The following is a 25,115-nucleotide window of genomic DNA, read 5'->3' on the forward strand; positions in this document are numbered from 1 at the left end:
AAGATTGATGGAGGAGTACTGTAGATTTCATAACGCGGGACGCCATTTCTAAATAACTGCAGATTCCAAGTTCTTCAGATGTGTCACCACGTTGCACAAGTCTGGAAAAAGACCCGAACTGTCAGCCTCATTTGAAAGAAAACTGGTTAGGATGTTCAGGAACAGTCCAGGAACCACCAAAGCTTAAGCCTGCCATGAACTGGAAAATGCTGAACCACCAGCATCATTGTCCATAGTGAAGCCAGTTTTACATTGTCATGGACTGAGAGGATCCCGACCAAGAAAGATAAAAAAAAAATCAACACCTTCAGGCACCACTGAAATTCACAGCTACCCACATGGACGAGCCAAATGCCCTCTGAGGAAAGGTTTTACGGTCAGACCTGACAAAGTTTTTCAAGGTGAGGCTTTCAAACCTAACAACACTGCACTATACGCCATGTATGGTGGTTGTAGCATCATGATCTGGGGCTGTTTTGCTGCCAGTGGTACATTGCAAAAAGCGGATGAAAAAATAAAAGAGGACTCGCCCCAAATTCTCCAACTTCACCCCAAGTCAACAGCTAGACTGTTGAAACTTCGACACAGCTGGGTGCTCCCACAGAACAATGACCCCAAACACAAATCGAAACTGGTTTTGGAATGGATAAAGCGGGCTAATATTAAGATGCTTTGCCAAAGCCCCCAACCTCAACACTATTGAAGAAATTGTCTGCCAAAACGAGTGGTCAAATATCCAGCCACAAATATGCCAGATGCTTGTTGATGGCTACCAAAAGCATCTGATCGTGGTGCAACAACCTAAGGGATATTTATATCCCTTAGGTTGTTGCACCACGATTTGTGAATTACAGAAAATCTCAAATAAATGCAAACTCGTACACCCAATTCTTCTTTTTTAAAGCCATCAAAGATGTATGCTGTACAATCACTTCACCCTGGAAAAAGATGGGTTCAAAGAAGTTAACAAAAGCCTGAAATTACCATGAAATTCATGCTTATGATGAGTGAATACAAACTTCTGACCACAGCATTAGTATTTAGTTACCTTTTAAATAAAATGTTGTAATTGGTTTTACTTTAATTTTAATAATAGACTATTTTAAATCAAATTTTACTATAAACTGCCTAAATGGACTGTGTTAGTACTGATGCAGTAGCCCAGACAGGAAACACCATCTGATTTTGATGTAAGCTCAGGTGGTCTCCTTGACTCAAACACAAGGCCAAGGTTTTCCTGCTTCCTACAAAAATAAAAGCAGGTACATTTAAAAAAAAAAGTGCCCAACATGATTAGACAAAGTCTCGATTGTCTTTCAGTTGCTGAGTCTACTTTAAATATTTCCCTCTAAATACAACCAGTTCGCAGCAGTGACAGTGATTTTAAAAAAATAATATTTAGCATTTTGTCCCGAGCAGCTTCCAGGCAATCAGCTCAAGCTCCGTCAGCTGCCGCTTCCCCTGCAGGAGAGAACGGGCTGGTTGTTTTGCTGAATTCTGGCACTGTAGGCAATAAGAAGTGAGGCTGTTGTTAATCCAGCGAGGAGCTGCCGACTTTCTCAGGCATTGCTCCCTGTTGCATGGCTATTGCTCATATCCTCTAGGGACAAGTCCCCCCCCCCCTCTCTTCTCTCTCCACTCCCCTCTCTCTCTCTCTCTCTCTCTGTATCCATTACTTGGGCACTCCCTCTCTCTTTCACCCTCTCTATTTTCCCTCCTTCATCTCACTTTGTCCAACTTTTCTGTGCCTCTCACCCACCCCACCCTTCGTCTTTTTTACCCTTTCCTTTGACTGTGTCGAGCGCTACGGATAAACTGCGCCTCCTTGTGTTTCTACACGAGCATCACAAGTTGGCAGTAAACCAGTCTCAGCTGACACACATCATGCTTGCGCCGCTCCTGTAGTTCTGAAGCTGTAGGTCATGTCCCAGAATAGGTGGTTGACCTGTTTTTCTCTTTAGTGCCGAAATCAATCTGATTATTTTTAATTACACGGATTCTCATGAGGAGAGTCCTCTTTATATTTGTAGACATTTCTCCAAAATGCAGATTCAGCTTCAGGAAAGGGGTTAGAAAAAAACAGTGTGCGGAAGACTTGAAGTGACTGAAAGTGACTTGTTTCTTATTTGATTTGACTTTTAAAATTAAAGTTAAAGGTTAAAGGTAACCTTTACTGACAAATGCTGTGCAGCAAGGCATCAGTAGATGGAGCTGCAGTGTCGTTCAAACTGCGTGCTGTGTCCCAGCCTCTCATTATGTTCACTTACAGTACCATATACATAATGGCGTGTATGGCACTGAGAATGAGATTAAATAAATGTGCTTACTTTACATCTATAAAATAGCAACATCCTGCAGCACATGCTGTCTCCGTGTAGTCATAAACCGATAGAGTGGAAATGTATTCTTGAAGTATTCAGTTCACTTTAATCCTAATAGCTTTACTGGCATGACCACATGAGTACTACCAGAGCGCTGTATGAAGGCATGGATGCAGACTGACTGAAAAAGAAAATCTGAACGCATGTATTTGGGTCACTGTGTGAGGAGGAGTAGATGTGTGTATCCCAAATGAAGACACAGTTGTCATACAGGGAGTGCAGAATTATTAGGCAAGTTCTATTTTTGAGGAATAATTTTATTATTGAACAACAACCATGTTCTCAATGAACCCAAAAAACTCATTAATATCAAAGCTGAATGTTTTTGGAAGTAGTTTTTAGTTTTAGCTATTTTAGGGGGATATCTGTGTGTGCAGGTGACTATTACTGTGCATAATTATTAGGCAACTTAACAAAAAACAAATATATACCCATTTCAATTATTTATTTTTACCAGTGAAACCAATATAACATCTCCGCATTCACAAATATACATTTCTGACATTCAAAAACAAAAACAAATCAGCGACCAATATAGCCACCTTTCTTTGCAAGGACACTCAAAAGCCTGCCATCCATGGATTCTGTCAGTGTTTTGATCTGTTCACCATCAACATTGCGTGCAGCAGCAACCACAGCCTCCCAGACACTGTTCAGAGAGGTGTACTGTTTTCCCTCCTTGTAAATCTCACATTTGATGATGGACCACAGGTTCTCAATGGGGTTCAGATCAGGTGAACAAGGTGGCCATGTCATTAGTTTTTCTTCTTTTATACCCTTTCTTGCCAGCCACGCTGTGGAGTACTTGGATGCGTGTGATGGAGCATTGTCCTGCATGAAAATCATGTTTTTCTTGAAGGATGCAGACTTCTTCCTGTACCACTGCTTGAAGAAGGTGTCTTCCAGAAACTGGCAGTAGGACTGGGAGTTGAGCTTGACTCCATCCTCAACCCGAAAAGGCCCCACAAGCTCATCTTTGATGATACCAGCCCAAACCAGTACTCCACCTCCACCTTGCTGGCGTCTGAGTCGGACTGGAGCTCTCTGCCCTTTACCAATCCAGCCACGGGCCCATCCATCTGGCCCATCAAGACTCACTCTCATTTCATCAGTCCATAAAACCTTAGAAAAACCAGTCTTTGAGATATTTCTTGGCCCAGTCTTGACGTTTCAGCTTGTGTGTCTTGTTCAGTGGTGGTCGTCTTTCAGCCTTTCTTACCTTGGCCATGTCTCTGAGTATTGCACACCTTGTGCTTTTGGGCACTCCAGTGATGTTGCAGCTCTGAAATATGGCCAAACTGGTGGCAAGTGGCATCTTGGCAGCTGCACGCTTGACTTTTCTCAGTTCATGGGCAGTTATTTTGCGCCTTGGTTTTTCCACACGCTTCTTGCGACCCTGTTGACTATTTTGAATGAAAAGCTTGATTGTTCGATGATCACGCTTCAGAAGCTTTGCAATTTTGAGACTGCTGCATCCCTCTGCAAGATATCTCACTATTTTTGACTTTTCTGAGCCTGTCAAGTCCTTCTTTTGACCCATTTTGCCAAAGGAAAGGACGTTGCCTAATAATTATGCACACCTGATATAGGCTGTTGATGTCATTAGACCACACCCCTTCTCATTACAGAGATGCACATCACCTAATATGCTTAATTGGTAGAGCCTATACAGCTTGGAGTAAGACAACATGCATGAAGAGGATGAAGTGGACAAAATACTCATTTGCCTAATAATTCTGCACTCCCTGTAGAGACCTCGGAGTGAAATGTCACTGGCGAAAGTCAAAATAAAGAAGTTTTCATCTACAACTTTGTGCAGTTTTGGTTTTGTTGGGCTCGAAGAGTCCGTTTATTCCGCTGTCAGACTTTAACCCGCTCACATAAAACACTGCAGAATGTCAGTCACATGTGACTGCCACATAGATCACTTAAAAACAAAATGTGCGTATGCGTGTGCGTGTTGGGGAAGTTTATTGCAGGTCTATTATTATGCAGAGACGAGAGACACCTCACTCTCTGTTAGTGCGCTCCACTTTGACACCGACAGAAACTCCATGTTTAGTGAACGGGGAAATACACATCCCCGTTCACTAAACCTCTCTCAGTGAATTGTTTAAAAAGAGAAATTCGATATTTTTGATCCTCATAGGTTTTTACGCACCCGGGATACACCTTAAGTTGTTAATTAGATATTTTTTGTCTTATTTTACACAATTAACGTATATATAGGCAGCAAAGGATTTTCACCATCATTTTGTGTGTTAAATTATCCTACTATAAAGTTTCGTTACGTAGGGGAGACCGGGGATAGTTGTAACATTTTTGACATTTCTGTCTGTAAATTGGAGCTCTTTTAAGGTAGTGGATTCAAAATGTAATGCAAAGTATTTACATGTCTCGGCTATTAAATAGTGCAGCTATTTTCTCTGCAGCACAATTACCCATTGCATGGTATGGTCTCAAACACGAAGAGTGAAATGTTACAATTAACCCCATAGTCTGGGTTAGTTGTAACATATCCTGGGGTAAAATGTAACACAATGAAATAAGGGTACTAACAAAACATTAACATGTAATCTTTGTTTATTCAACACATGAATGCACTTAGAGCCATTTATGTAGCTCTGTGTGTGTGTGACAGAATGCAGAAATCTAGCTTTTGAACATATTCCAACCCCCCAAAAAAGACAAATTATGGAATTTTCTGCAACTGAATATTTAATTAATTTTGGTTGGTCTTCCTTGAGTTTGGCCTCATTGGCTCAGTGGGCATTATAACCTACAACTCTGAAGCTGAAAAAATGTAGTTGTTCACCAGCATCGCAATTCCATTACTTTTTATCATGGCTTACCTAGGTGTGGTTTGCAAAGTGCTTCAGAAAGATGAGGAAATCTGTTTCTTGTACCCATCCTGATTTATTTCCACTACCAGTACTTCCTACTGGTCCATCTCTGACACAGAGGTCTGCATAATGTATGTGTGGGAACACAAACAGTGGAGGAATTGTGTTGCCAATGGCATTAACCACATATACAAAAGCGACCAGTGAACCTCTCTCTGCTGATGTCGTTGCCCCAACTCGTTTAATATAAGTTAAAGTAATAGTGTGGTAAGTTGTAACATCTGCATTATTGTTACAACTAACCCAGACTCCTATAGCCATGAACTAGCTAACATTACAGCCAACGGCTAAAACATTAGCACTAAAGACCTACACAGAATATATCCCCATAGACATACAAATAACATAATTTAAGTTTGATGAGTTTAACTGCAAAGCAAATAATGCTATTAGAAATTGAAATAAAGTAGAAAAACTTACTTTTTGGCATACAAATTACTTTTTTTCGTGTTAAATTGTCTGTGTTTGACAAAATGTGCTGATTTTTCACATGTGATAGCAGAACTGAATTGGGCATGCACAGGATGAGTCACATCATTTGAAACTTAGAAATTGGAAGTGTTACAACTGACCCACGTTACAACTATCCCCGGTCTCCCCTATAGCCACTATAACCTGTGGGCAGTGTGTCGTAATATTCTCGTATCCCGTCGTTGTTTCTGAACTTGGTGAACCTTATGGTGGTTTTAAAAGTGGTCAATGCTCTAACGAAGCCCAGTATATACCTGCTTGATTAATGTTCTGAGTAGTTTCTCTGGACTTCAGGAACTCCAGTCTTTTCCTTTTTCTTCCCTCCGGTTGTGGACGCGCTCTTTTGAGAGGCATTGAACCACATTAAACAGCCTATTCCTCCGCAGGTTCACCGCCCACCGACCCATCGTAGTTTGCTTTTGACCGGGTTATGAATTGAGGAGAACTCGCTTCAACACGCCTTCTCTTTACTTCTAGACTTTTCATTACTCCTGAACGCGCTCGCGTGTGTGTGTCCAGCTACAAATGTGAAATGTTTGTGTGTAAGACGTGGTAGCATCGCCTTTTATATTTGCTGACCAAAAGAGAGAGGATTAGGCGATTTTGAAGCACTCACCTTTTATTCAAACAAATTATTCACTTCAGCTAGTCAAAGGAATCTGACCCACGTGAACTTTTTTTGTAGGGTTGATTGAGGTTTTTCCAAAACGTTCGACCCCCATCACGTCTTTCAACTTTGTTCGCTTATTGCGTTTAAACGCCCCAGAGTAATCCCTCTACTAAAATATATTTTATATATACAGTTTAAACACTGAAACACTGTCCTGATTACATTTCACCCAGACATAAACGTAAATAAATAAACACTTTTCATTTTTAATTTAACTTAGTAAAATGTCCCAACTTGATGGACCGTTTATTAAACGCTGATCAGAGAGGGGGAAAGGGATTAGAAAAGGTATTAGCTGTGTTATTCCGGAGGTGATGCTTAAAATGGTCACCAGAGATAATCTCTGTCTATCTAACAAGTTTTTGCTCATGTCAAATCCCAGTGAACAACAACCTCATAGTCCTCACAGGTGTTAGAAGTGGTTTGGCGTTGAAAGTTCACAGTGTTAAATAGTCATCTGATTTTCTTGCACACAATCACCGGTGCATAATGTATAGAGGACTGAGGAGGGGAGGGCAGAAGAGGGTTCTGAGGTGAAGTGGGGGTGAGAGAAGGAGGAGGAGTGTATACGAGAGAGTGTGTGTGTGCGTGAGAAAGAGATAGTGGTGGTAGTAGTAGAGTGGCCGTAAGGGGACAGGAAGGGCAAGGAACAGTCGCTTTGCTGCTCAATTAGTTTTTTAATATCCTTGTTAATCTTTTCTTGAGGCAAAAACGGGATCGCACTTTTTACTTTTGTACTTTTGTTTTATTTATTTTATCATAAGGCCCTGGATTTCTCCAGGGAGAATTCATATCGCTCTGTGCGTAAAATCCAAACTCATACCAAAGTATTTTACGCACGACTTAGACCTGGGATTTCAGCGAATAAACTGGATTATTTGACCTTTAGGAAAACGTTAATGTGATTTCAGATTACCCAACGACAGTAAGGTCACCTGAAAATTACAATCTCCGTCTTTTTATTGGATTTTTAAAAATTGCTTTTTGTAAATATAGTTGATCAAACTAGAGACGAGAGGATACAGCAGGCAGAAACAAGTGGTCGGTAGGAGCAGATTTCGTCGTACTCAAACCCGCCGCTTTGCCTCCCGTCAGGCCTCTAAAAAGACTGAGCAGGACGACTCCTCATTCACTGCTCATGTCTCCTCAGCAGAGCACTTTCCCGGCGTTGAAGCGGCGGACCATGGACAACAGGCCTGTCCGGACAAAACGAACCGGTGCCGTCCGACATCTGCTGTTGGCTGCCGCCTTCCTTGTCTGCAGCTCGCAACTGCTGATGGTGGACGCGAACTCGTGGTGGTAAGTAAATGATTGCGCACTGGTTTGCACTGGTTTCTGAAAGTTATGGTTAGTAGAGTAACGGCGACTAAAACGTGGGTGAGTGACCCTCCCCAAATTTTGTGCCGTCAAGAGAGCAAATAAGAAAAACATCAGATTCGCACAATAGACCAATTTTTGTTGATTTCTGTCATGCTGAAGCATAATGAATGGAATTTCTTTGAGCCATGGCTTCACTTTGTGCTGCTTCTTGCATCTGTGCTTGTGTGTGTGTTTTGGGGGTTAGTTTTGCGTGGTGCGCTAGTGGTGGGACACTAACAGTGAATGGAACAAATGTGAAGGCTCTGTCACAATATTTACTCTGGCTGAGCCCCAAATGGCATTGCATGGCGGGCTGCTGCTGTGCCTACAGGATCGCAAATTAGCCACACTTGTTCTTGACTTACAAAAACTTACTGCGGTGGCCCAGTTCAGGGTGGCTCTGTGGAATGATACTCCTAGAGGTCAGAATGAAATTACAGGACCAGATGTCCATCTTAGAAGTCTAGCCGTTAAAACAGCCTGAGATACTCAGTAGTTTGCACTCATGTTCAAGACTAAAAGGGAAACTTTCATAGCCCAGGTGATCTGAATAGATTATTACATGATTTTTCTGTGTTAGGCAGTCAGATTTGAAAGGAAAGGAAGTGGCTGCAGAGATGTTCACCAGAAGACTCTTATCTATATTTTATTGGCCACTTGTACCAATAAACCCAGCATGTGTCTGAATTTTTGCCCTCTGCTGTGCTGACCTCTACTCACAAAGGAGTCACAGATTCCATAAACTCAGTTTGAGGCATTTCTGTTTAAATTTCAACATCTACGGTTTTTTAGTTGAAATGACCTCTGTCTCTCAGGTCACTCGGTCTGACCCCGATGCAGCGGCCAGAGATGTACATTATTGGAGCTCAGCCTCTCTGCAGTCAGCTGTCTGGTCTCTCCCAGGTAAGTTAGTATCTGTGTGCTTTGGAAACGATTCTCCTCTAAGTCAACAAGGCTTTTATTTTGTTAGAATAAAAGCATATCTCAGTTTTGCACCTCTGATTCTTCTGCATGATTTTTTTTTTTTAAGAATAAGCCTTGATCTTCTTGTCACTTCCTTTTCTGTACCCTTTTGCAACCTAACTGGGGAGCTGGTCGAATAAAAGCGCAATTTCCCTGCAGGTACCACTGAAATATAAAACTGTTAACCAGCTAATGTCTGCTAATCTTATCTCTGCTGCTGCAGGGTCAGAGGAAGCTGTGCCAGCTGTACCAAGACCACATGACCTATATTGGAGATGGAGCCAAGACAGGCATCAAGGAATGTCAGTACCAGTTCAGACAGAGGAGATGGAACTGCAGCACAGTGGACAACACTTCAGTGTTTGGGCGGGTCATGCAGATTGGTGAGTTTACTGTAACTGAGGAGGGAAAAAATGTGATTAAAAGGGCATGACACAGCCTTTAAAAGCTCTCAGACAATATGAGACTAACAGCAAATTACAATCTTGTGTTTTCAGTTCTTTTTCTGGGATTTTATCTTTTCAAAATCTTATCACCAACTATTCTATAAATGCTTACATGTGCTTGTTTTGTATGTCAGCTCTGTTTCTGTTGCTTCTTAAACACAAGATATTTCAAACTGAGCTCCTACCATCCTAGAAAATTCAGATTACATGTGTGTGGGTTTTATGGCCCTCAGTCAAAGCAGACAGATAAAGAAATGTCAGCGGCACCACAGCTAATGTGTGATGGCCTGTTTCAAAACACCATATAAGCAACAGATAACAGAGGCTCAGCATCCAGCCAAAGGCTCGTTTTCAACTACAGCTCTTACTTCATTGTGGCAGCATATGTCTCCTCTCTCTTATAGTTTTATTCTGGTGATTTTTTTTTTAAGATTATCAGTTTTAAAAAGAAGATTTATTCCACTTTTTGGTCACATTATATAAAATAGGTAGCTACAGGTTTTGATTACATTTTTTTAGCCTGTAATTGTATCCAATAAAATATGGCATATATAGATATGAGTTATGTGGTAAAAAGATGGGTAACTTGAGGTGAAATAGCACAGTAGAAGTGGAAAGATTGTTGTTTGTTAGTGCAGTGGCATTAAGATTAGCATAAAAGACATATCACATAAATAGTGTTAAGCCAGATGCTACATATAACATATAAATACACATAAAACACACACATATATATAAGGACAGTGTAAAATTATTTTTAGTGATATTAAGATGTCAAATTTTTTCTCATTATAAAAAGTGGTGTCATTAGAATATAATATGTGTGTAAAATAAATGTCCTTCAAAATGTTCCTATTTCCGCATTTTAGGCATGATAATGCCAAGCGCATGCTGTTCTATTTAAAGAAATCGACCATTAACAATCCCAAGAAATTATAAAATAAAGAGAAACAGAACTCAAATTCAGACTGAAAAACCTCATTAAAAATCCAACATATGACAACATCTGAAATATTCACTTCGACCCAACTATTACCGTGAAAAAAGCCGGTATACTTTACGCAGGCGCACTAAAACGAAAAATGTAGTCCTTCGATCAAAAAGACGGGGAAAAGAAGCAGTCACAAAGGAAGACTTCAGTAGGCATAAAACAGGAAAGGCATGTACGCTTTATGCATATCTCCAGTATTTTAATAAACAGATACCCGGAGCGCAGATTTTCGGATCGATAACTTTCGCGTCTAATTCCCAGCAGGCGATGTGGGAATCGCCTCATCAACAAGTATGTGCCAAATCCGCTGCGGGCTCTCTCACTCTGCTTCCATGCCTGTCTTTCTGTTGACAGTCTAGCTCCAGGTTTATATGGAGGTGTTAGTCGGTCCATTGTCCTGCGGCTCTTCTTTTGAAATGCACTGATGAGCTGACACCGAGCCGGCAGATCCGGACCTGCTATTTGAAGTCTAGGCTCCGCAGTCTCATAAAACCACCCGCTCTCTATCTCCCTGTCTTGTCTGGCTTTCTTTATCCTGCTGCATAATATGAACGGATATTTGCATGCATACCTTCCTGTCTTGACTGGCTGCTGTTGTTTCGGGGCCACAGAAATTGTCTAATATAGAGACCATTGTGCGCTATTTAAATAAGGGGAAAAAAGGAAAGTGAAAGTTTTGCGTTCTGTATATTAGAGTAGGGCATAAATACTAATAAATGGTTTGTATGTGTATAAGAATAATGTGAAGTAGGGTAATATTAAAAAAAAAAGCTGCAATATTGTAGCTGTAGAGACCATGACAGTAAGGTGATGGTGAGAAAGACAAAAAGCACATTTTGTTTAAATCTTTATTTAAATTGAACTTGAAGGTAAGCGCTGTGTAAGGTTACTCTTTAAATAAGCACTGTTGTAGCAGCTTTATGCTGGAAGCAAGGACAGAGGGTGTAGAGATCACTCAGTAAGGTCGTGCATATGGTATATTTTAAATACAGATATTTTGCCCTTTTCAAACACTCATATTGAAGCTAATCATCTCAGTGAATGCTGCCTCTACCAGGAAAAGCACTTCAAAGCTCCTTGTTATTCTCATGTAAATCATGGTGTTTCAGAGCACTTAGTCTCCACCTGTCAGGCCGTTGTCCTTGTCCTTGTCACTTCTTTGTGCGCTGAAGTGTGTATTAATGCAGAGAATAGGACAAGCAGGCTGTCTTGTGTATTCCACGTTGGTGTTAGTGAATGGAAATCATTAATATGGACCAGTCTGTGAAATGTATTGCACCCAGGCCACTTCAAAGAGCGACCAAGACTGTAAAAATACAGTTGTTTATTAGAAGCTAGTCGCATTTAAGCAAACTCCTTCAAAGTGCATTACTCTGGCTGGAAATTATGTAAATTGTTGTGAGATGACCATCTACAGTAAATGCACAGTGTGACAAACATTCCCAGAAGTTTCTTCCATGGATTTTTGTCCAGCTCCTTTCTTCTTATTCCTACATGTTATCTCCTTTAAGGGTCAGTTCACCCAAATTACACAAACAGATTATCTCTGGAGCCATCGAGTCATGCAGACAGTTCGGTTTTATTTGCTTTTAGGATATCCATCACTCAGATTTCTGCTTTTAGCCCCATACAATGGTGAGGATACAGCAGTACAATTCTTCTGAAAGTTCTTTATTTGTTTATTTTTTCAACTAATCTCTCTTCTTTAAAGTAAAAAACTGTGGGAAGGAATGTTTCAGATGTATTTCCTTTTGGCTCTGAGCTCCACGAGTTCAGTTTTTATCGCATGAGTGCTGCAATGATGATTTGTAATCTGGTAGAAGTAACTCTTTAACGTTATGGTTGAGTAGCCAGGACTTGGACAGATATACCCAGAGGCCAACCACATGAGGAAAACTGATATGCTGGAGAAACCGATATGTTTACATCATCAAATGCTGCACGTGCATGATCTGGCATTTAAAGTTGTGGAGTTAACCAGGTATGAGGTCAGGGCCTCAAATCACTTCTATTGTCTATTGTTAGTTCAAGTGGGGTGTGGGGCTGTTAGCTGTGTGTTTGTGTGTGCGTATGTGTGTGTGTGTGTGCGTGAAAGAGAGAGAGAGAGAGAGAGAGAGAGAGAGAGAGAGAGAGAGAGAGAGAGAGAGAGAGAGAGAGAGAGAGAGAGAGAGAGAGAGAGAGAGAGAGAGAGAGAGAGAGAGAGAGAGAGAGAGAGAGAGAGAGAGAGAAGGGGTTATTTAGCTGTGCAGCTACCTGTGTTTCCTGTCAGTGATGTGACAGCAAAACTGCAGCTTTACTGTGTGTCAGAATTCACGTGCTTAACTCCTGTTTTCCTTCCTCCATCAGGCTCCAGGGAAACAGCCTTCACCTACGCCATCAGCGCAGCCGGTGTGGTCAATGCCGTCAGCCGTGCGTGCCGCGAGGGCGAGCTCTCCACCTGCGGCTGCAGCCGCGCCGCTCGCCCCAGAGACCTGCCGCGCGACTGGCTGTGGGGTGGCTGCGGTGATAATGTGCATTACGGCTACAGGTTTGCTCGGGAGTTTGTCGACGCCAGGGAGAGGGAGAAGAATTACCCCCGAGGGTCACCCGAGCATGCCCGGATGCTGATGAACTTGCATAATAATGAAGCAGGGAGACAGGTATGGGACAACGAAAAAAAGCTTTATCTCTCAACAAAACCATCGCTGTGTTAACTTTCCCAAGGTTACTGTTGTCTTCTTCATATGTTTCCCTGTCAGGAATGTGTGTAAGCTGAGTGGGCCTCTGATTGCCTGACCGGGCAGTATTTATATGCCTGTGTATGTGGGTTATTTATTGGGAGGGTCCAAATGGTATACTGGTAACGCCCTTGGAGTCTGGCGGGGCTGACAGGTCAGAGCACATTCCTCCGGTGTAACACACAGGCACATACACAGACATACAAAAATCCAACACTGAGAGGGGCTTTAAAGGAAATTTTACAAGACATTAAAAACAAGAGAGACAGACTCAAAGCTGGGGTGGTATGATGGTCATTAAGCTTCCTTTCCACTCCAGTTACTGAACAATGGCAATGATGGTGATTCAACAAATGGTCTAGTAACTGAAGTTATCTGGAAGGTTCTCAGGTAGGGAGAGAAAGAAACCTCTTGCCTTTCTCTCTCTCTCACACACACACACACACACACACACACACACACACACACACACACACACACACACACACACACCTACACCTTTCTCGTAAACTCTCCATTTGCCCATTCTGGTGTTCCCTGGAACAGGAGAACACGTTTATCTTCACTTAGAGAAGCTTTGTTTAAGCTGTTTACAAGACAGAGACGCTGCCTGTGTGTGTGTGTGCTCACCTCAGCTTCATTTGATTTGTGTATGAGACGGTGAGCCTAGTTTTGTGCATGTGTGCGTCAGAGGTCAAAGGTGAGGGTCTGGAGAGGTTGTGTTTCTGCTGAGAGTCCCTTTGGGGCTCTACGAGAGTATATGAGGGAAAGATCTACTGCTGCAGCAACCTTTCACACGCACAGTTCAGTGACATACGCATGCTTTTTTTGAATGACTTTTCCTCCTGTCTCCCGTTTGATCCTTTGCTTTCATTGTTGTCTGTCCATCGAAACGGAAGAGAGGCAAAGGGAGAGATGAAAAGGAGGAGAGCCACAGACAGGAAGACAGTTTCTCTCCTTCTCTCTATCCCCCCGGCCCCACCCTGCTTTCTGTCTTTCTATCGTGGACACGCTGGTTTGTCCTAAGCAGGATTTGTCTTGCTTGGTTGAACAAGGCAAACCACAGGGCTTTTGTGGAGGTGACAGCGGTGTCCGTGTGTGTGTGTGTGTGTCCATGTGTGTGTGTGTGTGTGTGTGTGTGTTTGCAGCCTCATTTGATTTGTGTGAGCGGTGGACAACGTGGTCGTCCGTGTGCACAAACGTCTGGAGACAGAGACACAGGGTGAGGGATGGACCTCCGTCACACTTCTGCGACTCTCAAAGACTTTCGCACACTTACACACACACAGACACACACACACAAATACACACGCAGAGAGCTACTAACTTCCACTGTCTCCACATAAATCAAATGAGGCAGCGCTCGTTACACAGACCCAAAAAACAGCCAGACATACATTCCCGGCCTTTTTTGAGATGCCTCTGCTCTGAACACACAAGATCATTTTCAATCACTATGTCAGCCCCCGGGTCCTTTTGTTAAAGGGGGGGGGGATACACACACACACCACACACACACACACACACAGACACAGCTCCTAAACCCCTAACCCTGTCTGAGTAAAAACCTATTGTGCCTGACACAGAGACTGTGTCTCCACCACGGATCACTGAGCGTGTGTGTGTGTGTGTGTGTGTGTGTGTGTGTGTGTGTGTGTGTGTGTGTGTGTGTGTGTGTGTGTGTGTGTGTGTGTGTGTGTGTGTGTGTGTGTGTGTGTGTGTGTGTGTGTGTGTGTTCATCAGGTCCAGTGTCACTGTGCCTAGCAGGCATGACCTACCAAATAGCTCAGTGTGATGCTGGACACACACATGCATGGTTTGGTTTGAGCAACATGAGGCTATTGGCAGGTAGTAGTATGTAATGAAAAGCTCTATACATCAAACAATGATGTTCAGAGTAATGAAGGAAATGAAACAAAGTCACAAAATTAAGCACTGGCTGTGAAGAAATGTTAATTGGGAAGATTAGCACAGAAAAACATAGTAATGGCCTCCCCATCCTTGTTACGTGAAATGTTACTGTCGCTGTAAACATGTCATAAACCACACAGTCGGGAGTCTCAGTGAAAACAAAGGCTCGTAAAATTGGCAAGGAGTCATAAAACATGAGAATTTCCTCCTTTAAACTTATATCTGAAAGTTTTTCTTAATTCTCAGAGTCCCATTCTTCTGAAGCTACAACACATTTCTGAAAGGTTGTATTATATGGCCTTTCTATTTCTTCTGTTCTTTCAGTTTAAGTTAAACTTAAGAACGTATCAAAGAGAGAATCACCAAAAATCATTTTACCCTTCCACAAAATGACACTGTCCCCTGTTCCCCGACTGACGGGGGGTCACTGAGGTCGGTTCATGGGATTGGAGGGTGCCGAGTGCTATGCCTGCTGGGCAGTAAAGTAGAGGAGAGGGAACAGGGGTGGAAGGTGGGGGTCGCTGGGGAGGCTGTTTGGGACGCCGGGGTTAACAGAGGTGAGAAGGTAATTGAGATCAGGCAGTGTGAGGAGACAGAGTGATGGGTTTCGTTTGTCTGAGGGTGAATCGGGGGAAATCGGGAGTCAGAAGAACTCGATTCGGCAAGAATTGCGTGGAGATGCGCTGGAGTTTGTTTAAGTGGTTGTAGGTGCTTGCACAATACCAAGAACAATTTGTACTTGTTTGTGTGTCTATGCTTGGGGTGTGGGTGTGGGTTGTTTGGTTTGTTTATATTGCAGTTTAATTGACCTGGTAAAGCTGCAGGGGTGAAGGGCTCCCCCTAAAGCCCACTGCTGTGAGGACAATAAATCTTAGATTTCCTGTTCCTGTTTTTCTAACAAGGCCAAACGCTGTAAAGTAGGAGCTGTTTTATCTTAAGGAGGAAAAAAAAGCTTGTTCATGTGTTTAAATCAATAATTGTCATGTTCCAATTATTTTCAAGGGATAGTTTTTTATATGGGAACTATGTGGGAAAGACTACTTACAATAGAGGAACATTTCCTCCAGTTAGCGGGCCTTTTATTCCAAGTCAGCTGTTTGTTTTACTTTGGTGGGGTCATGTTGACAGCAGCGTCGAAGAACAGCACATATGGAGAAAAAAATCATTTTCTTTGCTTTCCATTTTCCCTCCTGTTTATCTGTTTCACTCTGCGTTCATTGTATAGCCCACCTAACAGAGGTTTCTTAAATAAACAGATAATTTTGCCTCCACAAAGCCAGTTTTGGAGAAAATGTTGCAGTGTGTGTGTGTGTGTGCAGCAACGTTTGTGCAGCAACGTTTGCACAACTCATCTCTTCTTTATGTTTTGGGGTCTTTTAATTGGCCGTTCCAACAGTGTAGCAGCTCCATGATGCTTTTTTATGTTCCCCTCTCACTATGTGCTCGCTGTAATGATGAGAGCTGAGCAGTTACAGATTTTTACCACTAGATGGCAGCAGCTTAGCAGCAAATCGATTGTAAATCTGCACCACAGAGCTGGAGCTAAAGCTGCTGACCTGGAGGTGAGACTGAAGCATCACAATGACAGGTATTAGGAGGAAAGAGAAACATGGGTTATTTTGCTTCAGCTTGTGCATAGTAATCCCTCCCACTGCACTTATCTTAGTGTATTTTACTGTATATAGTAACCTTTAGTAGTATAGTATGTAGACTATTTTTCTTTTTACTAATATCTCTTTATTCACTTTTTCTTCCTGTGCTTTGTGAATTTCCCCCATGTGGTAGTGTAGTAGTAGTGAAAATTTATTGTGTAAAAACTAATGTGGAGTTTTGGGGGGTTTTGATCTCTGTATACATTTTGATTATTTAACATTTATATCTTTTTTCTATTACTCCAACAGGCGGTTTACAACCTGGCTAATGTGGCCTGTAAGTGTCATGGAGTTTCGGGTTCCTGCAGTTTGAAGACCTGTTGGCTCCAGCTGGCCGACTTCAGACATGTTGGAGAGTTCCTGAAAGAGAAATACGACAGCGCAGCAGCCATGCGGGTTGGACGCAAGGTACTAAATCCATTCATGTCTCTGTCTCCTCCCTCAGGAGCCATTTGAAGTATTGCCTCTGCTAATTCTGTCCTTGATCCACCAGGGAAAGCTGGAGCTTCTAGACAAGCGCTTCAACCCACCCACCACTCAGGACATGGTCTACATCGACCCCAGCCCGGATTATTGCCTCCGCAATGAGACCACAGGATCGCTGGGCACCCAGGGCCGACTGTGCAACAAAACCTCGGAGGGCATGGACGGCTGCGAGCTGATGTGCTGCGGCAGAGGTTACGACCAGTTTAAGACCTACAAGCACGAGCGCTGCCACTGCAAGTTCCACTGGTGCTGCTACGTCAAGTGCAAACGCTGCACGACGCTCGTGGATCAGTTTGTGTGTAAATAGCGCACTTCAGGATTTGGAGGAGGCGGCGGTGACGACTAAGGGCGCCGGAGGTGACGGGACGGTGATGTTTCGAGAGTTTTGTTCAGGATTAGACGCACAAAAATCAGATTTCTGACAAATGTCCTCATCTCCCACCATTTCACATCAAGCCAAGCAAAAAGCAATAAATAAATAAATAAAAACTGCATAGCACCTGTGCAGCATATTTTTTGGAAGTAGATAACACATCAATGGATGGAAAGGTAGGGCAAAAGACACCTCGGATTTTTATTTCCCCCCACCCTCTGTCATCGCTTTCTGCTGTCGTCCTGATCACAATCATAAAGGAAACAAGCAAAGCTGATGGACAATGAATGATACTGAGGATGATCTGTGAGAGGAGATGTGACTGGTGTGAGATAAAAAAATAAATATATAATTAAATAATAAATAAATACACAACTCTTGATTGCTATTTAAAGAGACTCAAATAAACCCAGGACACAGTTTGGACCCCACCCTTCAGAGAAATCTATTGATGCTTTGGGAAAAGTGATCACTTGTGTCACCATTGTTTGTTGTCTGACCTTTTAACCCTGCGAGAGAGATTCTGAGATTTAAGAGATGTGTTATCATGCACGGCAGAAATGCAGAAAAGTTCCGATTGGTGGTGTAAATAAGGTAGGAAATTAATCAAAAAGATGAATAAATGAAAAGTAGGAATACACAAATGCGCGCACAAGCTGCATCTGTTTCTGTTTCACAACACAGTGAGGTTCAGGGAAAAAAACTCTTCAAAAGACTAAATGCACCACCTGTTTTGTACAAGTAGCAGCAGAGGGTGTAGTTGCTGCTGTTCCTTGTATCATCAAAGCAGTAATCCTGCACCCGTGACCTGACAAGTGTGACTATGCAGGTTAATGAGGCTTGGTGGTTGAAGCCATCGTGACACCACGGCTGTTTAAACAAGCAGCTCACATCGGCCGTCCGGCTCCGTGACCTTCACGTGACAGCAAAGTGAGCGAAACCTCCATTAGTGAGATTAATGTGCTGTACCTGCCTTAATGAAGCCACACTGAGAGACACGTTCGCTGTGAGTGGACATCTTCATCTTGCGTTGTAGCGCAACTCGATAAGAGCAGCAAACAGCCCCCGTGGTGTCGACTTAGCAGTCCTGTCGTAGCGTGATTTTTAGCCTGTTTCTATTGGCTCGGTTGTGATACAGATGTTAGATGCAGTTGGCACGAAGAGGACAGAGTGAGCAGGCGAGGATGGAGCGCGCCGTGGAAACTCATGAACGTGCAAAAACAGAGAGGACTTAAGGTTTATTACTTTTAACAAAAAGAACAAATAGTAGATGAGAACAGAAAGTATATTTTATTATTGTTTTTGATTCTCCTGTTTTCTATGTTTTTATACATGAGCATTACTGTGTATTCTTTTGATAAACTACTCTTTGGAAAAATGAGGTTTTCTGTGTTTTAAGTCTGCTGCAGTTCTTCCAGGAAAGTTTTTATCCAGGCCCTGTCTTCCCCATCAACATAATAAGCACAGACACGTCTTTGTCATCGGGGTGGCTGTTTTCTCAGGTACAGGCAGAACTTTATTAGGGACAACAAGACATTTAATCTCGACTTAATCTGCACATTTACATTTAAATGAACCTTAAATTACTCTTTCTTGATCATATCAGTGTTACAGTAGCCTAAAGACATGAATGTTCTCACGTCCATTGTTTTTATGTGGATGTATTGGTTTTTTCCAATATAAAAATATAAAATATGATGTATATTCATAAATGACCTTAAGGATCTGATTTATTAGTAGCTTACACTTATTAATCATTCAGTTTTCTTAACTTTCTCACGCCTCCTTGAGACCTTTGATCCCATCAGATGGCCAAACAGCTTGTCCAGTCCTGGACTCTTCTTCTGCTCTTTTATATCTAAATCATCAAGGCTGGATTCTCCCACAGCCTCTTTATGGAACCAGCAGGATGGCTTCATCATGTATCTGCAACTGTAAAATATCCCAGCAGAATTTGCCCAAAGCTGAATGTCAAGTGCACAGTCACGGTTAAGCAGGTCTGTACGGTGACCTTACTAGCAATCCCATTACTTTTAGCTTCTCACGAGTAATTGGATTAGACTACTGACCAGAGCACCATGACCGACCTACAGCGCTGTCCCTCTGTAATCCTCCTCACCTACTTTTGTAGGCAATCTGCACTTGCTGGTTAGGTAGTATGATCATTTCAGTGTGCACGTGTTGGTTGTGTATCTACAAATGCATACCTATCAGCCACAATATTAAAACAAGCTCCATGGCAGAATTGGCCTTCTTCAGCCAGACAAAACTACAAAACGAGGCAGCACCAAAGCTCTGCAGATCCTAATCACATAAAAAAAATCATTGGTGTGTAATTAAACAAGGAAAATCCTTAGGGGACCACAGGAAGAAGCAGGGCTGCTCTCAGTATCTCAGCACTGGACACAAGGGGACATCCGAACCCACCGTTTTAGGCAGGTGGTTTTAATGTTGTGGCACATCGGCATATGTGTGCATTTAATGGAGATTAGAAGAGTGAAAGTGTAACCTGATGGTTGGTCTAATCCTTTTTACCTGACAGCCATCTGCTGTTGTGATGCTGCTAAGTTGAGCTCTCTGAAACAAACAACCAACAGTGAGTAATTCTTCCTTTCTTTGATGAGGCCTTCTCATCCCGTGAGAATATTACTGGTTATGTTTACAAAAATAGTTCAGAAGAGTATGGATGCCAAACTGTCTGACTTAAAGATGACCAGAAAATGTTTGCAAACCGGTCAGGAACACCATTAATGAGACCCGGCTCCAGGAAGACCTCTTGGCGTCTGACTGCCAGCTTGTTAGTTGTTTAGCCTAACCAGTTTAACGGCATATTTTCTTCCTTATGCACTTGGACTACATTACTGTGACAATGACTCACACAATTTATCATAACATCATAACATTTGTTTCCTTTCTCAGAGGTGTTCTGACATTGAGCAATGAGCTCATTTCCTGTACAACCTGTCCTCCCCACATGTTGGAGAAGGAGTTGGAAGCTCTGGTTGCTTGTCCCATGTCCAGCAAAAAGCAACCTAAGAGGCTGAAATCCTCCATTATGGGAGAAAAAATAACAGCAAATAGCTGTGAACTACAACAAATCTGATGTGTTTTACTATGCAGAACATGTTGTTCTTTGTACAAACCATAGTGAGTCACGGTGATAAAGTGTTATAATGTCATTGGTATTCAACTGCATTTTATTTTAGTTACTGTATTTAGCATCAACAAAAAGCTGCTTTTCATCATTTTACTGAGGCTGTACATTATGCCAGAAGCAAACTACACATGGGGATGTCACACGTGGTGTTTATAGATTATCCAGCAGCTGTTGTGGTTAAAAAGATCTATATGCAAACTCTCTGATCTGGATTAGCTGAACTGAAGGAGAGACACAACCCCACTTTTTCAGACACACACACATGCGCACAGTAACTCAAAAGCCTGATTCTGAGTCGGCTGCTCTGTTTGTGTCTTTTTCGTAGCTCAAAGACCAAGTTAACCAAAGATGCTCAGACACTTACACAACCATATGCTTTCTGTAAGATTTGGCCGCAGCAGAATGGATCACTGAGTCCCAATGAACCAGAACATCTAATCTTCTGTAGATATGGAAAAACCATGTATGGTCAGTTCCCACATCAATACAGCAACAACTTCTTTCATCCTTATTGACGTTTATCGCATGGTTTGTAATTGCACAAAATGCCTATTCAGGTTAAAAAAAACACTGCACAATGAGGAAAGAAGTAAGAAACCAACATGTTTATTAATGAAGAGTGACGCCAAACATAAAGCAACCAGGCGTCACGAGAATATACTAACATCAAGTTAAGCCAGTCTTGTTAATTATTCAGGGCCTTTTCAAGTGTTATGCCAAAACAGACTCAGTATTCAGATCTAGCAAGCTACACCTAAGGAACAAAACAATTAGCAATGCATAGTCTTCTTGTCTGGCTTGGCAACTTTGCTTAACTGAAAGCTACGTTAGTTAGTAATTAAAACTTGCCCTGGCCTGTGAAGGAGAGAATGAGAGGTGCAGTAACCTTAACAGGTTTGGTGGGTGTTACATCAGGTGTTCTATTCTTCTGTAAACCCTGCGAGGACACGTGCAAGTGACCATGGGGGGGAAGCTTGCTAAAATAAAACTTTCTATTGCTTTATTTGAACCTGTGGAGATGAGTTTATTCTTAATTACAGATAAACTTTTCTATCACTAACAGTCACCCAATTTGCAATTTTAATATGCTGTTCTCTTCAAGATAATTTTTAACCATTTTAACCGTAGTTGGCAGTGTGATCCAAAAGAAAATGACTCTGAGTGACACTTACCTTAGCAAAGAAGAAAACACAGGTGTGAATCTGGTTTAGGTGTGTACAGGTGTGTTGTGTCATGTTGTGGATACCTGGATCCCAGCAACAGTTGAAGAAACACTGTAACGCACGCCTATTAAATTCTGCACTGATAACTAATGGAAAGTTACTTATAATGTGAGGTAAACAATGACTTATTTGAGAGAAATCAAGTCAGTTTCTCCCCTGGCATTTCTTAATTTTCTACTTTTACACAATCAAGTTTACTGTGCACAGATTAGACTTGTAAATGCTCAAATGTTCATGAAACATTTAAAATCAAATCAAATCACTTTTATTGTCACATCACATGTGCAGGCACACTGGCACAGCACATGCGAGTGAAATTCTTGTGTGCGAGCCCCACAAGCAACAGAGATGTGCAAACACAACAACACAAACGAGCAAAATACAAGAATGGCCAACCTGAAACTAATAAATATATGTACAATATATAATAGTGTATGCATTTCTGGATGTGTATACTAAATATTTTCCTACGTGTGTGTGTGTGTGTGTGTGTGTGTGTGTGTGTGTGTGTGTGTATACACATTTTTACAAATTAAATAGTAAAAAAAATAAAAAAATAAAAATAAAAATAAAAATAAAAATAATAATAATAATAATAATAATAATAAAATATACAGAGTTGAATATGTGCAGAACAAGTGGCATTTATATACAGTGTGGGGTGCATAATGTTGAAGTTCCAGTAGTGAAGCTGTAGTAGTGAATCATTATGATTTCATTATTTAGCCAAATAAAACCATCTTCCTGACTTTAATAAAGCAGGCAAGTCTTCTGTGTTTCTCCACTTGTTACAGAACCAACAGATCATTCAAATGGCCACAAACTCCAAAATAACACAGAGCAACAAAAAAAAAAGCTTTAAATCAGTAATCAAGGTTATGCAAACCTGCATGACCACACGACTGTGAGTTCATTAGAGAGCTGTGGAGCTGGAAAGGTGTTTTATAAGCAAATGTTTAGATCATTTCCTAATCAAGCATTTGGAAGAAAAATGTCAGTTCCCAAGCTTTATTTTTGCACGTAAACATTTAAAGTGCAACGCTGAAAACTAATTCCATTGTGTAGTTTGTCTGCTGTATTTCCCAGCAGAGAAACTGAGCACACTTTGTCATGTGCTTTTAAAAAGAGAAAAATTATCAGTTTTGGTATCAGTACACAAGGTTAAAATCACATTATGTACTCATGCGCTCTAAGTCCTTGACATTTGAAGAAACATCAGTTACACCGCAAAGTAAACAAGAAACCTTTGTGAAAAGATATGAAATCTGTGATGGTCGCTGAGATAAACTGATTTGCTTGAAAACATTTTTTATCAACAGCAAAAGTTCTAAAACCTCGGTAAAGATATATAAAATTATAATTTACAAGTTATATGAGATCCTGTCAATATTACCAACTTCTTTGTTTTGCAAATGAATCCAATTCTTTTCTCAAATTTTTTTTTATTTAACTGTACTTATTTTTGTAACACGCAGCATCCTTGTTTTATCTGTCTCTTTGTAATCTATATAGAGTCAATCCAATGCACTGATTCAAAGAAGATAAAACTTTAGTGATAAGATATCCCAATTGCAACAGAAGAACACAGATATAATCAGGTCAAAGTTCTGAGGTAACGTCATCATGCATTGCCTGCCACAGAGATTATCTGTTTCAGCGCAGCAGTGGATATAAGATTTTAGTGTTTTCAGAGTCAAGTCACTCCTTCCAAATACTATTTCTTAAAAGTAAGACAATATCTGTTGTTAAACACGTGGTTCCAGCAGAACCTCTGAGCCTGGTTCTGCTTTAGGTTTTTTCCTGTTAAATGCTAGCTTTGTGAAGTGCTTGCTCTCAGGAGGTTGTTGGATTGTTGTGGGGTCTTTACCTAATCGTAAAAAGCGCCTTGAGGTGACTGCTGTTGTGATTCAGCGCAATTTAAATAAACCTGAACTAAACTGAATTGAAATGGTACTGTGAACTTGCTTAAGCAGTTCAATGTTCAATTTCAATTTTCATCGCACGTGACCAGGAAGGACAAGGTTAGAAAAGAGTATACCAGAGGAACAGCTTGGGTTGAGCATTTTGGAGGCATAGTTAGAGGGGCATGGCTTAGATGGTTTGGAGATGTGCAGAGGAGGATAGTGGATATACTGGACAAAGGATGTTGAATATGAAGCTTACAGGCAAAAAAAGAAAGAAAAAGAGCACAGAGAAGATTCATGGATGCTGGAGATGCAGAGAGTTGGTGTAACAGAAGAGACAACCAATAACTGAATAGTTTATTGGTATATCAACATAACAATTTGCCTGTAGTTAGCAACTGTGATCAGTAATACACTGTTTAAGTCCTATAATCTGCAAAAGCAAACCAAAGAAACTCGCATGTAAACATGTTTTTATTGATTTATTGATTAGCATTCAAATATCTCAGTGAATACAGAATAAAGATTACCACAAAGCACGAGACAAGGCTAATCAAAAGGTATTGGCTGAAGCATTTGCTTATTACGCCAACCCTTTTAACAAAAGATCTTTTGCATGCAGCTCCTGTACACAGGGCTCGAAGCAAAGAATAAAGCAAAGCAAAGCAAAAACAAACAAACAAACAAAAGAAAAGAAAAAAACTTTCCACCTTAGATAAGTAACTACATCAAAGCAAAACCATCAAGAGTTTCAGTATTATTATTTTTGCTCTTTTCATTCTTGATTTATATATTTCTCTATTTTTAAACATGTTTTTAAACAAGGAAAATGAACTACACCTTTTTAAATCACTGTCATAACTATTCCACAGGTTAACTCCTCTAACAGAAACACATCTCTGCTTTATATATATATTTGTCCTTATCTTGTTTTTTTTAAAAAAAGAAATCTGTTCCCCTTAAGTCATATTGACTCTCTCTGACTTTAAACAGCTTCTGAGTACTTGTTTTAGATCAGAGACTGACACTTTCATAAAATAAACAAAATGATGTCTCAAAAATACTTGATAGCTTAATCAATATTTTAATTAATGATTAGTTGCAGACCAAATACACGAACACTGGATTGTTTAGCTAATGTGGTTTGGCAGGTGATTGCTCAATTTCCACATAGCAGCTGCTTGCCAAACAAGTTTTGGCAAAGATGAACTGCTGGTTTAGGGCATTGAAGAACACTGTAGTGCACAGATACCTAGCTCACATTATATAAATCTAACTATAACATATATTCGTCTCAAGTGCGGAATATGGTTATAATGTGATTTAATTCTTGATCATTTACGATTATAAACTCGGCCTATGAATAAAAACTACAAAAACGCTTCTTCGTTTATGGAATGTACCTTTCTGTTCCTGATAGTCTCTGATTGGTGAGTTTTCATAAAGTGCGATGTGATTGGCTAATGCAAGCTCATGCGAGCGGCGTCACTCAGTGAATGCCTGCCTCC

The 25,115-nt window shown here is 41.2% G+C and overlaps 1 protein-coding gene across 7 annotated transcripts in view; it reads left to right on the forward strand.

Annotated features, from left to right (window-relative positions):
• The window catches only part of wnt5b (wingless-type MMTV integration site family, member 5b), an 87,469-nt gene extending 68,765 nt beyond the window's left edge, over positions 1–18,704 (forward strand). For 4 of the 7 annotated variants that reach the window (XM_004548195.5, XM_004548197.5, XM_014409609.3 and 1 more), the window contains 6 exons: positions 7,576–7,724; positions 8,600–8,687; positions 8,971–9,130; positions 12,531–12,823; positions 16,714–16,872; positions 16,958–18,704. In XM_004548195.5, coding sequence (XP_004548252.1) covers positions 7,576–7,724; positions 8,600–8,687; positions 8,971–9,130; positions 12,531–12,823; positions 16,714–16,872; positions 16,958–17,257 — 1,149 coding nt within the window. In that variant the 3' untranslated portion in view covers positions 17,258–18,704. The remainder of the gene's footprint in view (positions 1–7,575; positions 7,725–8,599; positions 8,688–8,970; positions 9,131–12,530; positions 12,824–16,713; positions 16,873–16,957) is intronic. The other 3 variants (XM_004548196.5, XM_004548198.5, XM_076875811.1) reach the window with 1 other exon arrangement.
• The last annotated feature ends 6,411 nt before the right edge of the window (positions 18,705–25,115 follow it).

This window comes from Maylandia zebra, linkage group LG17 (assembly GCF_041146795.1).
Source record: "Maylandia zebra isolate NMK-2024a linkage group LG17, Mzebra_GT3a, whole genome shotgun sequence".
Classification (NCBI taxonomy): domain Eukaryota; kingdom Metazoa; phylum Chordata; class Actinopteri; order Cichliformes; family Cichlidae; genus Maylandia; species Maylandia zebra.